This window comes from Alosa sapidissima, chromosome 3, assembly GCF_018492685.1.
Source record: "Alosa sapidissima isolate fAloSap1 chromosome 3, fAloSap1.pri, whole genome shotgun sequence".
Lineage (NCBI taxonomy): Eukaryota > Metazoa > Chordata > Actinopteri > Clupeiformes > Clupeidae > Alosa > Alosa sapidissima.
In genome coordinates, this window is record NC_055959.1 from 30,875,743 (window position 1) to 30,894,395 (window position 18,653).

The window sequence follows — 18,653 nt, forward strand, 5'->3', positions numbered from 1 at the left end:
TTCCGGTTGCTAAGAGGCCAGGGAGAGCCGTTGTCGGAGTAAAAGTCTCGTCAGCCCAAAAGCCCATTTAGAAATTCTCTGGTCAGACCGGTCAGACCCTGATTTTGGTGATCTTTCCAAATGTGTAACTTACTGCTTCCGTTGGGGTGAATATGCGCATGGCAGAGTAAACTGCCTTCTGAACTATCCAGCGTATTTGTGTCTAACACCTTAATGTGAGTAATTTATGATATTTAAGACTGTCATAGACTTAGATTATCTTTCGGTATTGGCTATGTCTGGTAATATAACTTGTTTGTGGTTGAATCGAGATAGCTTGCTGATTACCCTTTAACGTTAGAAATGCGGCTTTCTACGCAACAAGGGCACCGCTACGTTCTCAAGCCCATTATTTCCAATGTCTTGACATAAGCTGTCCCCCATCTAGACATAAGCTCCATGTTGGCTATACAAACTCAATTTTTAACCTGCTTTTGCCATTAGTCACTTTCCACAAAGCAGGGTTCAGTAGACCGCTGTCACGCTATCCGGAGAAATATTCTTTGGTCACCGTTATTTATCGATTTACGGCTCCCATTGACTTCCATTCATCCCGAACGTGATATTTCCAAAATGTGCTCAAACTGACGCCGGTGAATGTTGAAAGCGACCATGTCACTTTGATAATAAGCGAGATCTTTGTACAATATATATACAGCAAGGATACCATAAATCCGCTGTAGCAATTTGGAGAAATTTTATAAAGAGTGGTATGTCCTAAGACTTTGCCCATTGCTCAGATTTCTGTTCAGAAAATGTGCATTTTTGAATGTGAATTTTCACATTCAAAAACAACACATTCGACTGGATGGATTACAATATTAGTTTAGTCAAGAGTTCAAATATCTTTCCCATAGCATAGAAGATACACTAAATAGCATTGAATGGCAAACTTAGATGAGATGGTCAATGTTATATTAATATAAAAAATACTCCACTTCACAATGAACCCATTTGAGAAACTTTTCATATTCCAAGATCACCCTTATATTTTGAGAACGGGCTTCCTTAATTCTAATGGGCTTCCTTAATTTTGAACATGCTCTGAAAAGCATCTGTTATTTTGTTCATCAATTCTTCTGCTTTGCACATATCTTGACCAGCCACAATAAACAGTTAACAGGAAAAAACAATACAACAAGAAAGTAGAATTTACTCAGCAGGAGTCTGCTACCTTCAGTAATGGCCTTGATGTGTTTGTGGAACCAGTACTGCATGGTTGCAATGGTGATACATACTGGCAACTGCCATCCCAAGCTGAATAGGCTTACAATAAATCCTGCAGTAGGCTGAAGATAATTGCTTCATGAGATTCCAAATACGGCTTTCAATCAAAGCAGATGTGTAAACACTCATACACAAGGTAGACTGCAACTACAACTTCGAAGAGAAGAGAAATGTCATGTGGAGAAAATGTTGGTGCAAAAATAACAATCTAATAATAATATCTATGGACTGTTGCACCCCTATCAATAAGTAGTGTTTATGACTGTTCATTCCTGCCAAGAAATAGTAATACATTTTCTATTGACTTTGTTGACTTGGGAAAGACATGGGGGAAAAATCCATGCCATTGTGAGGCACATTGTGGCCAATTATATAGGAATAATGTGCAGTGCATGCCAGTACACACACACACACACACACACCCTATCAATCACATGCACATGGCTGCTTTGGAATATCCCAACTTAAACACAATTTGACACTTCCCAAGATACAGCTCTTGCTTTTCTCCATTTTTTGTAATGCTGCTAAGGGGAAATCGAGACGAATTCAAATCTGCCACTAAATTTTACTTTTAAGCTGTGCTCACATGGAAAAAAAAAAGATATTGCACATACAGCAACATTTTGATTCCTTTCATGTGTAATCTCTTTCTTGCTTTCTTTTACAGGTACATTGCACGATCCTTTAGCAAAATGGCAGGTCATTCATCTACATTACTGCGTCTGGAACAAAGAGCGGCAGAAGCAGACAAGCTCATAGAGTACTTGAAGCAGCAGGTTCACCTTCTGAAGGAGAAAGCTAGTGAGTAAGAGACTGGTGTACACTTCACTGAAAGCAGCACTAAAGATGAATTGCTCTTGTGGTCCCCCTACAGTTGAGAAGCACTGTTACCACTGTACAGCCCAATAAATGTGTGTCTGTAACAAACTATAATCATAATAGAGGGAATGAATGGAGAGCAATCTGTAGAGAGAGCTCAGAATCCATGCAAGTATTTATTTGTACACTATAGCAAAGCAGCTCTTTCCCATTTTGATTTTTGCTGGAGATTGAAATGGAATACTGCAAATCTATTTGTGTTTTTGCCACTCAGTGATAACGGTGACTTATGCAGTGAACATAGTGAACCTTATATCTTCAGAACTTGTTGCTCTGGAAGTAAATTACACATTCACAATCAGACATGTGTTGTGGTTTGACAGTCATTCTTTTTGCAAGCACTTGAAACAGAATAAGAATAGTAGGCTAATAGCATGAGAGCTGTTGAAGCCAGTAGGCATAACAATAGCTAACCCACTGGCTAAACTGCTGACTACTTGAATTACTTGGCTTACGAACATAAACTGAGGAATCAACAACTTTTCACAATCAGACATTTGTTGTCCTCGTTTGTAGGCTTACTCTATGCACATTGCTAGCTGGCTAACTCCACCTGTGAGCCTTCTAGTGGTGGGAGGTGTTCAGTGTTCCTACTCGCTATAAGAAACTTTCTTAATCCTAATACAAGCGACGCGGTCCTGCTCAGAGTGGGGCTGAAGTGCCATTCGGCCTATTAAGAGTTTATGTGCCATCAAAATGATTTTGGAAATGTTATTTTAAGGTAAATCGTTTTTAAAAGTCTTTAGTGCTGCTTTAAGTCGATGCGCCTCAGTACAGTTAAACATTCAATATTGAGTTGTTTGTAGTGTAAGATAACTTCTTTACATTTCCAGTTGTTCAGGTCACTGTTCAAGAGGAAAAGAAGTTAAAAGTTGAAAATGCCAAACTGAAGGAGAGCATTGAGGAAATAAAGAGACAACTTCTGGAAAAGGACAGGAAAGCAGGTAGGTTGTAGGTCAATATATCTCTGTCTGAGACCTTCTGTGTGCCTAGCAAGCTGTGTAAAGTATAGTGCTGCTCATAGACATTTCTACCAAGCACTAGTGTCATTCGAGTCTGGAAGTGCAGAACATTTGCTGGATTCTTTCTCAAGCTGCATACACTGTACATGAACATTTATGTACTCTAGGGCTGTACACTTATTGCAATTTTGTTTAATAAGCAGAAGCACAACACTCCTGATTGACTGTGAAGCTCACCCATCAGAAGCAGCACAGTTAATGGAAATTACATGAATATAAAAATAATAACATGACAATTGTGCACGATTATAAACGTAAACAGTAATAAAAAGTTAAATTATGAAAACAGCTTGTAAATGACGCATTAATCCATCTGTTGCTATATCCAACTTTAGTGAACATGCAACAGTATATTAAGTTTAAGTCCCTCAACTGCTAGTCACTTGTTAGCGCATAGCCATAGCTATTGCCATCCACTTGTATAGCTTTTTAAGCTAGCATTATCTAGCTAGCTAGCTCGTTTCACAGACTAATTAAATTATTCATTCCATGTCCTAAAGAATGATTAATTGGTATCATACATGATTATAGACAATAATACTGTAACCTCAATTATGTTTATCTGCTCTTATTGCTTGTTAAGAGAGAAAGTTTATTTAGTGACATAAGGTGACATTCCCACTTATGCAGACTCCGTTTTGCCCCCATCATAACAAATTACTATTCTTGTTAGTAGTCAAGGTCTTTGGTATTATTGTTTCCAGCAGGTATCCAAAATGCTGCTACACAAAAAAAGTAAAAGTGCCTAGGGCTTCTTCTATGCTAATTTAGTCAGACTTGTCAGTCATGCTAGCTAAAGCTGGATACTTCTACACGAGACCGCACAAGATAGATCTTTACCTTGACGAGAAATATTGTGATATTCTTGTATCGCCAGATCTCGTCACATCCCTAATTATTTATTTCTCTTATTAAACCGAATATTATATTATTAATTATATTATTATAAATTATATTAATTATAAATATTATGAAATTCATTCACATTGCAATTTAATTTCTTATTGAATGTTTTATGTTGGTTTGTGAATCCCTTTTTAAATCAGAAGTATTTATTGATGGATTAAACAGGTTATTTTCATAATTTCTCTTTTCATTACAGTTTACAATGGCACATTAAAGGTGCTCTAAGCGATGTCATGCGTTTTTTAGCCTAAAACATTTTGTCACTGCAAACATCACCTAACCAACCGCTAGCTGTCTGTGTCCTGAATACACTGTAAAAAACACGATCTCTGTGGACAGCCCAGGCTCCAAAAACAGCAACAAAAACAACCTGGGCAAACCTAGCCCATAAAAACATAGCAAACTGTTCCATCAAATCACAGACAAGATGCGCCTTTAGGAGAGTTTCAATTGCACAGGAGCAGCACGGGAGGGAAGGGGAGGAAGTAGCGAGCTAGCTCTCTGTTTTGTTTGAAAGTCAACAGAAGTGACGTTACCCAGCATCGCTTAGAGCACCTTTAATTACATATTTTCTTACTTTTTCAATGACACCTGCGGTCCTCCATACTATACATTTACCAAGTACTGTGATGAATGTCACATCCTGTGTAAAAGGTAACCTGAGGGTCCCATCACTGTTGTGTGGGTGTGTCTCATGCTTACAGGGAGAGAGGTAGATATGCCTGCAGGGCACTCTACTACCCTGAATGCCTCCAAACCTCCAGCCTCCCACCCTGCATCTGCTCCACCTGCTCATACTAGTTCTGGCGGAAGCTTACCTGTGAAGGATTCAGAGGGCAAAAAGAAGAAACCAGAGAAAAAGGGTAAATTGTAGCAATGGTTTTGAAACAGTGCATCAGTATCGGTTACAAAAATGCTTGACATCTTGAATATGACAGATTTAGGATCTCATACATTTTCATGTGTCTGCACTTCACACATTAGAAAAACAAGACAAGAAAATGTCATCTGAGGTGCCTGAGGAGTTAAAAGTGGATGTGTCGCGTCTTGATCTGAGGATTGGCCGTATCATCACTGCTGAGAAGCACCCAGATGCTGATGCACTTTATGTGGAAAAGGTGGATGTTGGAGAGCCTGTTCCCCGTACAGTTGTCAGTGGGCTCGTCAAGCATATTCCTCTAGATCAGGTATCAATATTTTTTTTTTATTAACATTTCATGCAGCACACATTGAAATTATTTTGACAGTAGGGATGACAAAAAACTCTCTTTTTAAATAAAACAAAATATCAACCCAGTAGTAGGGATGCGCCGATCCGACTTTTTTTCAGTCTCGATACCGATGCCTGGGCTTCGTGTATCGGTTGATATCCGATACCGATCCGATATCATTGTTGCATTAATAAACTGTATACCTCACCCAGAGCCATATAAATAAAGGTAGAGTTGCGACAATGGGTGTTCAAAATTCGTTAATGTCACGGAGTTTATGTAAACTTCAAAAAGTTCCCGTAAGTGATTGACAATGGATTAGAATTACTGTTCAATGATAGACAGAGCCACGACTTTGGGTAATTGACAGTCAATAAATGCATTGATATACAATATTTATAACAGTGTAATTATTGTGTAAACTATGTAGTTATCCTACCATTACAACAATATTAAATTAAATTTAGACCTTATATCGTAGCCTGCCCCAGGAAAAAATAAACAGTAAAATTTCACAGTAAAACAATGAAATTTACAGTTCAACTTAAATTTGTTATAGTTCTACCATTGCCTTTACTGTTCGACCATGAATATATCATAACTTGACTATGAACTCTCCCATTACTATGAACTTCATGGTCGCACGTCTGATGCGGACCTTAAAGTTTACAGTTAATAAGTAAAGATGATGATGATTGACTGCAATTTGTTTATAGTCAGACTGAGGTCTTCATAATTATGAGGTTTACTATGAAGTTTACAGTTCAACTAAACATTTTCAACTTCAAAAGTAAATCATATTTCTGGGATAATACCAGACTGTATGAAATAAAACATGAATTCCCTCTTTTTATATCCTTCAAATTCCTGTGCTACCTCTATTTTTAAGCCTATGTCATGTTTGATGTGGTCATCAAATAGGCTATGTTTACTTACTCACGTTAGGCTACTTGTATCGACTGAAGTTTAACAACATGACAGAAAAACAAACTTTTGATTAAAGAACAGAGTGTCATTATCATTATCACTTATCATGAACACATCAAAAGCGGTCATGGTAGAACTGTTAATAAATACTTCATGGGTGAACTGTAAAAGATCCATAAGTTGACAGTGTTACTATGAACTATCATAGTGAATTTTACAGTAAAACCATCAAATTACCACAAAAAAAAATTAATGAGAATAGCAGCAATCTTTTTATGGAAGCCTTAGCTATGTAGCTATGACACCATGTGTGCAGGAAGACCATTTTACTCAATTTAGCTCTAATCACAAAATTGAAAATATTAGAGTTCACCACAGGCCTAGACAAAATGTACCCTCCTTATCTGAATTTACTGCTATGATGGCCAAACCCTTGAAAAAACTGTGCTGCAACTTAGTTCATCTACAATACCTGTTGTCTTGACGCTCTGCCTACAAACTTCTTTAAAAGTGTTTTCAGCTGTTTGGCATTTGACATTAAAACACCCTCACTCCCCCTCTTTGCTTCTATGCCAGCCCCCACTGGAACCTTTCCCCAATAGAATCTTCCCCTTACTGACCTGCATGAGCTCAGGTCAATGAGGCCTACAGGCCATAAATAGCAAATGGAAGTTCAATAGGTTATATCTATAGAACACACGTTCATAGAAAGGTCTATCACAACATTAGATGATAATATATGTGCTACTATGGATTTATAACAACTTTGGGTGCTGAGATTTCATGCAAAACATGAGAACCTTGTCTCACCCCCCACAGCACAGACAATCTCTACTCTTTAAAAACAGCCCCTACAAGATTCTTGGCAATTCTGACCTTTTGACGATCGAAACTATCTCAGCAACAGAGACATGAAACTGCCCCAACTGGTCCTTGACAATTCAAGAACTTCAGTGCATTCTCCTCCAAGCACTTTGGGATGCCTGGAGCCATAGTGCTCAATGTCCCCAAATATGTTGCTGGCTGCACTGCATTGTAAGCCATTCTAAGCTGTTACACACCCCAAAGCTGTTTTGTCATTCAAAATAGGGTATTGGTACAAGGATACAAGGAAGTTTATTGTCACATGCATATAGTTACTGGAAGTAAGAAATGCAGTGAAATTATGTCTGGTGTCAGCCTATTTGTGCATTAATGGGGGGGGGAGTGCAGTAAAAAGTGCAGTAGAAGAGGGGTTTAGTAGGTTAAGTGGCAAGGGCTGCATAAAAAAGGTGGGGGAGGATTGGGATTGGGTGGGGGGCACCAACAAGGAGCACCCAAGAGCAACTTGTGGTCTTCACAACTGAACGTAAATGCCCCCCCCCCCTTTTACAATATATAAAAATGTCCAGTCATGTGTTATACCAATATAATAACTGTAATTAAACAAAATCGGTTAGTGTTCTTTCATCATTGTCATGCGATCATTGAGGGCAAACTTTTTTACCATTATGAGTGCACCATCTTTGTCATAATTATCAGTGTGAATGAACGCATTTGAATGAATACACAGTGCTAGTGACTAACCAAAGGATTTACATATTATCATTGTGTATGAAAAATATTACATTAAAAAGGAAAAATGGTTGTACTTGATTTTTCAATACTTATGTTTAAAAAGCAAGTAGTTCTCTACTTCAACTCAATTAACATTTTGTTTCACCTTCATCTTTTACTTGTATTGGAGTAATATTTGACAAGATGTATCTACTTTCACTTAAGTAAAGAAATTGTGGGCTACTTCGTTCACCTCTGCTATTGGTTTTACCAAAAATATACACCTTTTGACACAAAATACAAACCCATTTTCTTCAACAAAAATAAAATACAAATGACAAAATACTATTTTGTATTTGAAATAATTATTTTGAATCAGAAATACTGGCTGCAGCAACTCGACTTAGGAAGCACAATTTTTTTGTGTTTTGTTATGTCAGTTTTGATCCAATTTGACCGCTTTGCTATGTTGCCCACTCAAAACTACCAGCCCACCCAAATGTAGTAGCCTAGGCTAAAACCAGCCCTGGGCCCCGTTTCCCGATAACGATGGAGACACGCATCGGTTTTTCCAACTGTTTCCCGAACATGCTCGACATCGTGAACGTGCGTGCACTGCTCTTAAGACGCTCTTAAGGGGAGCTGTCCACGTCAATAGTTCTGAAATATCCTCTAATTTGATGGTGATGTCAGGTGACTAGGCCAGGGCTTAAATTTCACTGCGGGATTGCGGGTATTGCGCATAATTTGTTCAAGTCCCGCAACTCTAGCCATCATAATGCGAGAAATTCCCGCATACACTTTTACAGCCTGTCTGATGACGTTAATATAGCCTAATCATTAAGTGGCGTGAATGCGGTGCTATTGACCGGACTGATCAACTACCGAGTTGAATTGAACATAGCCTCATGCAGATGCACACACACACGGAGAGAGAGAGAGAGAGAGAGAGAGAACCACTTTGCGCTTACGCAAATAGGCTACGCTACCATGGCAAACTTTTACATCTAGAAAGAGCTCCTTGGTAACTATCCTGCTAGCTCAGGTCACGTCAACACTTGATCCCAGAAAGATTGTCTTCGACATGTCAACATTTATTGTATCTACTGACATAGAAAACATAATGATTTGCATACACATACCGCACTATGCACAACTTTTATTCACTAGCGACTACAGCCTAAAACCGTCAGGTTGAAGGGGGGCTAATTACTCCATAGAATTACTCTCAGGTATTTTCTTAAAGTGACAGGCACTCAATTACACCTACTCATCACCAATGTGCACTCAATTGGACCTACACACCACATTAAAGATATGCCTAAGTGTTATAGGTTAAACGTCAATATGAGGCATTCAAATTACTAAATATGTTTAGCTAGTAGTAATTACTAGTACAATGCTATACTTTAAAAAATGCATTATTAAATAAATACACTCTATATGAATTCAAAAATATATGATAGAAACATATCACATAAGCTATCATTTTCAGTGTGTGTTTGTGTGTGTGGAGAGAGTCAAGCAGAATCTAGGATGTCCACTGTTGTGAATGATCCCACTACAGTATATATTACTGATGACGTCAGGGTGGTGGGGGCCCCAAAATCAAATACTTTTTTAAAAAAAGTATCGAAGTATTGACTTGGTATCAGAATCGACCCCCCCCCCCCCCCCAAATTGTGTAAATCCCCCCTACATGAATAACCTAAGGGGGGAATTCCCCCCCATTTTGAAAAATGAATTTTAAGCCCTGCTAGGCCTACCGTTTCAACTTCGGATCTACACATTAATTCACACCAATACGAAAAATAGAAAAAGTAGACAAAGGAGGGTTCTCCGCACTTCTGTCGTTTAGCGACAATCCGGTGCAACCAGGCCAGGACAGATACTTTAGAGAGAAGGAGAGACGCCGGTGCAGCTCAGATGTCTTCTTAATTTTCTTTATTCTTTACTAAAAGGTGCAGAACATTATTAACTTTGACTAACGTTTCGATGAAGTCACATCTTCATCAGAGTCCTTGGAAGGAATTGGGGGTAAGGCCCTAATAAGGATTAACAACAGGTGTGATTGAGCATAAAAATCAATATCAAATCGAATTGTGACATTTTGTGAATTGTGCTCCCTTAGCACAGTGCACACAATGGCTCTGTTCGAAACAGTAAAAAATGCTGCCTTTTAAGATATCTAACAGGGGCAACAAGTGCTGTTTGAAACCAATCTAACTCTCTTTTCCTGCCTTCTAAGATATCTTCGAACTACCCCCATAATGGTAGTTTTTGAAGGCAACATCGACATATCCTTGAGGCTGGCTACTACTCACAAATCTGTGCAGTAATGTCTGAAATGGCTGTGAAAAGTAAACAAAAGATGGCGGATGACACTCGTTTTTGTTTGTGCTAATGTCACACGGTAGTGCCAACATTCTCTAGAGACTGTTCAAAACCATTGTTCTTAAAAGATACCTTCACTCCAAAGTCATGTCTTATGAGACAGCTGTCTATCACGGCAGCGAGGCAGCAACCTTCTGAATGGACCCAATGTCACAGGAGCTAAAATTGCCGCAATTAAAGGACTCCACAACAATTTCAGATAAACAAAAGGTATTTTGTGATCAATGAACAGGTCAAATTGTGGAATTCAAGCGCCATACATACGGTATACTGGTTGTTTTATGCTTTTTTGTCTAAATATTTGAAAGTACAGTTTTCTATAGTTCGGAATTAACTTGCAAATCAAACTCTGTCCCCCAAGTCAGGGTTTTATTCACCAATTTTGATAACAATGGTTATGATTAGATGCCGAATGTATGGATCTGCCGGAGCACCACCCTCTCAGTGCTTCTGAAAATTAAGCACTGATGGTACCCAACGTGTAATAAAATAAAAACTGTGAGTACTTGTAGGTTGTGAAGGGTCATGGTCATGTGATGCAACTGCAAGTCATTTAGCAGTTTTGACATGTTGTCAGTGAATAGGTGGAATATTCTACTGTGTAGCAGTCAGATTCATGTCACTTTGTATGACTACTTTGTTTTGGCCCTTGCATTTTTCTTGCATTAATGTTTTCCAAAATATGTTTTAGATGCAAAACCGAATGGTTGTCCTCTTATGCAACTTGAAACCTGCCAAGATGAGAGGAGTGGTGTCCCAGGCCATGGTTATGTGCGCAAGCTCACCTGACAAAGTGGAGATACTGGATCCTCCTGCAGGAGCTATACCTGGGGACAAAGTTCTTTGCCAAGGGTTCTCAGGTAATGATTTTACAGAACTTGGTATCCATTACCCTGCCTCTGAAAACCCGCTGAAATAAAAGAAAAGGCTTTGTTGCAGGCTTTAATTATCAGCCAAAAATCACACAAACCTGAATATGACCCAGTATTTCCCCTAGAATTTTTTCCAGCAGCGGTGCTGTTACGTGTGGTAAGGTGTAATCAAACCACAGTAGTGGGATCCGGGAGCATGCCCCCGGAAGAAAATGTTGATTATTTTAATGTTTAAATGCATCAATCTGGTGCGCTTTGAAAAGAAATTCAGAGGTTAGACAACACAGGTGATTGCATATTTTTTATCTATGGATGAAAATATTTCTGCTGTAGTCTAGACTATTTTGCACTTCAGAATTTTAACCATACACACACAGGTGGAATAGTTCTGATGAAACTGCAATAAGTTCACAACCACAAAGCATTTTTTTTCACAGTTCAGAAATAGTCAAAAATAGTGTAGGCTGCATTTCAGCACTCTATGAAATTATGCAGAAGTGGTCACCTGTGTTGTTTAGCTATAGTAAATATAATTGTAATGTAATGGCCATCTATAGATGCTATATCTTCCTATTTCAGGACAGTCTGGGCTACCCATATCTGGGAAAGTATGATGTGATGTGTATATTTGCATGTCTTATGTTAGGATTATTATCAAGAAATAATATTTTTATTGCATTAATGTCAAACATCCCAGTACAATTATATATTCCTATCCGTGTAAGTGGGATTGTCTGGAATCTGGCCATATAAGAACCATGATGGTGGGATACTCTATGGCTAAGCAATTTACAAAAATGTACTGACATAATAGTTTACTTTAGAATATGTTATAATTTAGGCCCTTAATTGGAGACCATGCAGAAATGTGCAGAAAAGTTGATTACTCAGGAACCGCTTATTGTACAGAGACATGCTTTACATCCTCATATTCGAGAAGGTCTGCTGCTTATTGTGATATACGGTTTGCCATGTGTTGAGTAAAGAGTTTCTCAGATATTTCACAGAGAGCAATGGGTGCATAGAGCTGTGTGCAGAATGCAAATAAGATTAAGGCTGCAGTTGGCAAGATTTTTTTGATCATATTCACTGAAACCAACACACTGTTCCGACAGAACAACATAAATCAGCCGGTTTTAGAAAAAAAAAACACATTTCTACCTCCACCTAGAGCCTGTTATTTGTTTTGCAAAAATCCACAGCTCCCAGTTCTTCTGGTCCAATCAGGATGCGAGATCTGACTGTCAATCACAGTCTAGTGCAGTCTGATGAGCACTGACGAGCACAAACTCAATGAGAGGGTGCTCTGTGGTAGTGGGCGAGGGGCATGAGAGTTGCAAACATTCAAATTTTGGCTTAGTCCCCTCAATCTATCACACTTGCCAACTGCAGCTTTAAATTTCATCTAGGCTAAGTTTAATGTTAATATTCTTGCGAACCATTCATCACAGCCACTTGGCGCTAATTCCAATGGAAAGCTTAGATTTCAGTCATTCACGTGATATGCTGTGTGATGAGTACTCCACTTGAAATGTAGGCTAGTTGAACCTAGACTTGAGATTTTACTGGGGCACAGTTTGGCGATCCGATGGATGGGATGTTGCTAGGCTGTAGCCGTAATGTTAGCCATGTCTAGGCTACTTCAGAACATATGGGCTGCTGCAGGCCTGTCTTCAGTTTTGTAATCGCCTGAAACGTAACCTTTATGTCCTACATGTCCTGAATAATGAGAGGCTAAGCCAGGATTTGATGCACTGAACTTAGTCATGACTTTCAGAAAACAATTTCAACGATGACTATTTACAATGTAGGCCTAAATGTTGTGACATTACTGATCATGTGAAAATTTTGCAGTGGCGCTGAAAATCCAGTGGCGGCGCTGCGCCACTGCTAAATACATAGTAGGGGAAACATTGTGACTTGAATATTCTAAAAGTGGAAAGCAACCACACCTTACATCTTGCACTGTCCATCATCAGCTAACCAAGGCCGTAGTCATGATGTCAACATTGGGGGGGACCAAATCTGTGGTGGGGTCTGGGGGACCCCCAAACAGAATTTCAATGCATTTCCTGCCATGAAAAAAAAATATTACTAAAAATCACAAACAAGTCATTAGTTAAGTCAGTCAATTAGGGTATTCCAAACTTTTGACAGACATAAGCATTGATGGATTATGAACCCCTGAGCACAGATGCAAAAAGCAATTTTAATGTAGTTTGAAAGGGACAGGATTCAGGAATAGGCTACTAAGACAGGCCCCTCTTCTGTCTGACTCGCCCCACGTTACCCCATGCATTATAGCCTGGTTTCTAACAGAAATTACGTTTTGTGCCAACATGTAGAAACACTCTAGGGCCTCCCAAGCAACATACTACACCTGCTAATTATGAAAAAACTGACTCACCCTATATATAATATATTTTTATTGGGGGGGAAATTCAATAGCTTCACTCTCATTGAGCCTAGTGCTTCCAAAACTTGGTTATCGCGGTTATTGTCCGCGATTCACATTAACTGTAGGCTATCACCGTCAGTGCATTGTAACTGTTTTTCCCAAGTTGTGTGCCGTCGGACTAGTCACATTTGAGTCCTACGTTTTGCCTGCATGGATGGGCGATTGAGTGCGCATCTAAATGTAACATGCAAGATGCAACAACCATTTCTAAGAGGCCTATAAACAGGTTAATTTCTGACATTACTATTAGCATATAAATGCATTATTTATGGTGTAAGACATGTGAAAGAAATGAATGACACAGGCATGAACAAATTCATCATTTAAACTAAAAGGGCTAAGTTCACTTTTGCTATCGTTGCAAGAAAATAGGCTACAATATGGAAAATGCTTCAAAGATCCCTTGAGTCTGATCGGCTCCAAAAATGAATGGGGATTCCTTAGCCTGTGCTACACCTTTCCAACAAGTTTTATGAGAATTGTACCGGTAGCTTTTGCAATATTGTTGACATGCCTACCGCACCGCAGTATGGTGCAGTAAATTGAAGCTTCGATATGCGCACGATAGCGCACGCCACTTACGAAAAACGCAAAACCACCAGGACAAACCCCTCAGGGATGTTTCAGATTGTGGTGTTTGTTGGTTTCTTATAGTAGCCTATAGCATTGTTATTTTTTTTTCTTTATTTTTCTATGTCCGTATACTGGGGGGGACATTTTGGTCATATTCGAATATTGGGGGGGGGGGGGGAGACATGTCCCCAATGTCTATGGTGACTACGGCCCTGCAGCTTACACATAATAGTCTGATAGAGCCAGGCATGTGTGACTAACACATGTAGATATCCACAATTTAAAATGTTTGTCAGGTTTAGAAATTGTCTAAGTTAATCATGTTCATCATTTTATTGCCCATCTCTTGTCAGGTGATCCAGATAAGGAACTGAATCCCAAGAAGAAAGTGTGGGAGCAAGTGCAGCCTGACCTTCAAACAGATGCCAAATGTGTTGCTACCTACAAGGGTTCTGCCTTTGAGGTGACGGGCAAAGGGGTTTGCAAAGCGCAGACAATGAGCAATAGTGGAATCAAATAAGGTTTTATTGTGCCTAACAGTTATGTGTAGACATGGACATGCCCAGATTTAGATTTCAATCTACACTACACTGACACATGCTTTAATAAAATGTGAATAGGCATCATTACATTTTCTAGTGTCTTTTATACATTTTGTATGTCACAACACATGCCTCCAATATATCCAGTAGTATATTGATATTGGTTAGGGGTGTCATGTCGATTTTAATGCCACGGTTCAATTTCACTATTTACTATTTATGCATTTGTTATGTTTTTGCCTTATTTCCATATCCATATTTCCAAACATATCTGTTTTGGGGGGCTTTTATTTGAAACCGCTTTTTTTTTTTTTTTTTTTTTAAACCATTCCTACCCCGAACTAGTAAACAGAACAGACATAAACGTGAAGTTAAACATAGACATAAACATAGCATTAAGAAACACAGATTCTCAGTTTCAGCGCAATCAGAAGAGACACAAGGTTAGTGTTCATGGAACATTGGACTTATCCAATGTTTCCCACTTTGGTAAAGTTAGACAGAAATTGGCAGATTCGCAGTTTGCGGTTTAATAAATCAGGCAAAGCGTTTTCATTACACAATAGGCAGCTCTATCTAACCGTAGTAAGATAGACGATAAGCTACAACCTGGTTTTTATACGAAAGAACCGTGTACATATGTGGATAAATAAAATGCATCCCGGTGAGCATTCTGCTTTCAGCTGAGCCTGATGCTTCCAAAATCACAACACACATCTAGGGCCTCCCAAGCAACATGCTACACCTGCTAATTATGGAAAAACTGACTCACCCTATATATAATATATTTTTATTTGGGGGAAAATTCAATAGCTTCACTCTCATTGAGCCTAGTGCTTCCAAAATCACAACACACATCTAGGCCCTCCCACGCAACATACTGCACGTCGTGTGTCGATAGGACCTTCTTATTGTGGGGAAACGAGCTCATGATTCGGTGACATGGTTGGATTCAGATTTTACCTTATTACATTGTCGCCCCCTCTGCTACGTTCCACTGCTAGTAACCTGGCGATTCAGGCTGAAGATCTGCACCCTCATCATATGCGGGAGAAAAGTTTTTCAACCTGTGCACTTTTCTGTATTCTGCAGCACTAGGCTTTGAACGTCTCATTCATGACTGTTGTTTAACCGATATCACTGAAAATTAATTACTTGCTGCTCCCGCATAAACTGTCTGCCATTCTTTGATAATCAACGTGTTTTCAATGTTGTAGCCTATAGCACCTATAGCCCCTGGTAGTTTGGCACCCTGGGCAATTGCCCATGCCTTCCACCGGCCGTGACTTTGGACAGTCTTTAGACTTTGAATAAACAAACGACAATTCCTACTGCAAGGTCCCAAAGTGAGTGATAATGGGCTAACCTGACTCTCGCCAGATATATTTTGTATCGCCTAGCTCCACTCATCCATCTGGGATCGATCCATTGGAGAGGTGTTTCAGAAGGCTGGGCCTTATCAAAAATGATTGCATATGCATTGGATAAGCCATTTGTCCGTCATCTATTGACGTGCTACTTCAACCACTCACATCGAAGCCAACCCGTGACGCTGAGAACAGTCTCACAGTCGCTTCTACGCTACGTCACATCTATGAAACTCTTTTCTACCGTCAAGTTATTAAATGGGCTAAACGTATAGTCTTAAAGAGAATTTGGCCATTTTTCTCGCAGGTTTCTCTGCAGAGCTCCCCCTACAGCTTCAGAGTATATGATTTACGACACTCCTCAATCGGTCAGTCTGCTGTTTTCCTCTTTCCCTGTTCCTCCGACAACGGTTTACTCGCTTTCGGCTTCTTTGCGATGGCTCTGCCATGACTAATGTCTGAGAAACTCCATTGCTACCTTTTTCTAGCCGGTGCCTGGCGTGTATGTGTTTAGTGCAGTAAAGCAATTTGTTACATCGCGAGGCTGTGAGCTATGGCTGCGAGCCTTTCTGTCTCTGAGGCCATCAGCCCGCCAAAGTTGGAAGGGTGGTTTTTCCGCTCACAGGCGCTAGGGGGAAGCGAGACAGCCACAATTCAACCCCCAAAAAAGTCATATAACCATTCCAATGACTTTGAAGCTGTTCAGTTAAGGTAAATTAAGCTAAAAACCTGCATAGTTCCCCTTTCACTCAAAACTTTAGGCTTATGTCATTTTGATCAGCTACAGACAATGAGTGGCAGACAGAGCGTGATGTCACTTATAGGCTACCAGATTGTTTTCACATTGTTGCAAATTTCATATGATGATTGCATCATTCCACAAAATGGTTTGTCTTCTCGATCATCAAGTTATTCAATAGGCTAAATAACTTATTTTAGGCTAAGCCATTTTGTAATTTTGATCTGTAAGAAATGTCACATGCAGCCATGTTTAAATTCTGCTCAATGCACATACAGTATATTCAGTATTCATTATTCAGTTATGATAGTCAGCGCCCCCATGGACAGAATTTCACCAAATTCGGTGTGCATCCAAAGAATGTTGTGTTGGTGTGTACCAAGTTTGAACGGGATCAGTAGCCGGTTGCACCAGTTTAACATTTCATCTTAGGTTAGTTCCAACGTAAACTGGCACTACATCAGAGTATAGGAGCTACTAATTTTTTTTTTTGTATTATTATTTAACCTAAAAAATAAAAAATAAGACAAGACAAAGGTTACATACTACACCACAAATCTCTGTACATACACTATATGTACTAGAACACAAACAAGACATTAAACTTAACTTAAGCTATACAAACATACAACTTAAAGGGCACCTAGTTAAAAACAATTACACTGTTCTGTCAGAGTTGACTTTAAAAGTATTGAAAGGTGGAAGTGATTCTAGATTTAGGGTGTTTTGAAGTTCATTCCAGACATTTGGTGCATATGATGAGAAAGTTATTTTACCAAGTTCTGTTCTTGTTGATGGAATAACCAATAGTATTTAATCTGACGACCTTGTCCTGTAAACACTATTATGGTAAGAAAGCAAATTTGAAATGTAGAGGGGTAAATTTACCCATTAGAGCTTTAGCAATGAAAATCAATAAATGGAATTTCCTTCTGAGGGAGAGGGAGAACCATTGTACAATTTCATACAGAATGCAGTGGTGAGTCCTGTCTGCTGCACCTGTAATGAAATGCAAGGCTGAGTGGTATAAACATCTAGTTTTTTTTGAAGATGAAGAAGAGTGCATATAAATTAGGTCACCATAATCCAACACTGATGACAATCAGCGCAGGAGTTGTCCTGGCAATGCAATGTTGTTACATTATACACAGCCAATTAACCCACCCACCCACACACATACACAGATAAACCTCCTCCCCCACACACCCCAATAGCCCCCCACACTTACGCATACCTCAAACATCACCAATTTTTTTGTGCGTCCTCAGGTTGTAGTCACGAGTCCACATACCAAGTGTGGTGTCGATATGAGAAAGTGTTGATAATTATAGCACCCCTAGTGGTCAAAGGTTGCAAAAATTATTGTGTGTCCTCAGGATGTGGTCCTGATTCCATGAACCAAGTTTGGTTTTGATACGTGAAAGCATTTTATGACATGCAGTACATAGACAAATTTAAAGTCTAGAAAAAACTAAAACAGAAAAAAGAAAGGAAAATAGCAAACTCAAGTGTTGCAATATGAGTATGCAATATGGTATGAACGGTGAGTGCCCAGACCCTACATTTTAATGTGGGTCTGGCTCGTCAGGCTACAAGGATGGCTGAATGTCAAGGGACTTGTGCGCTATGCACGAATAGAACTTTAACAATGCATTTTGCCCAAGAACCCAGACTTGAGGATCAAATGGCTTCAGTTTATTTTTTGGAACAATGGTGTCTCCTATCAGCCTCTCTGGCTCCCAGCCCACTGCCCAGCCTGAGTGATGGGGCCTCTGCTGCTGCCTCTCCTCAGCTTGGAGCCCCAGCCTTGACTCTCTCCCCAGCACGATACTAATGAACGCGCGATGATTCATGCGCTTGCGTGGCATCTCTCTGCGTCTCAACTCTGGCACGGCCCACATGTTTATGCACTCTGCTGTGAGGGAAGCATCCTGCGCTGTACACACAGTGCTGCTCAC

General features: G+C 39.5%; 2 protein-coding genes across 2 annotated transcripts in view; one reads left to right on the forward strand and one right to left on the reverse strand.

Moving 5' to 3' along the window:
• Positions 1 to 261, reverse strand: part of tbck (TBC1 domain containing kinase) — a 35,942-nt gene extending 35,681 nt beyond the window's left edge. The window contains exon 1 of the mRNA XM_042085810.1: positions 134 to 261. The gene's annotated coding sequence lies outside the window, so the exon portion shown is untranslated. The remainder of the gene's footprint in view (positions 1 to 133) is intronic.
• Positions 61 to 14,673, forward strand: aimp1a (aminoacyl tRNA synthetase complex interacting multifunctional protein 1a). The gene is made up of 7 exons (XM_042085811.1): positions 61 to 215; positions 1,937 to 2,070; positions 2,982 to 3,092; positions 4,781 to 4,939; positions 5,061 to 5,263; positions 10,836 to 11,004; positions 14,401 to 14,673. Coding segments are annotated over exons 1-7 (945 nt in total). The 5' UTR covers positions 61 to 213; the 3' UTR covers positions 14,568 to 14,673.
• Positions 14,674 to 18,653: the final 3,980 nt, after the last annotated feature.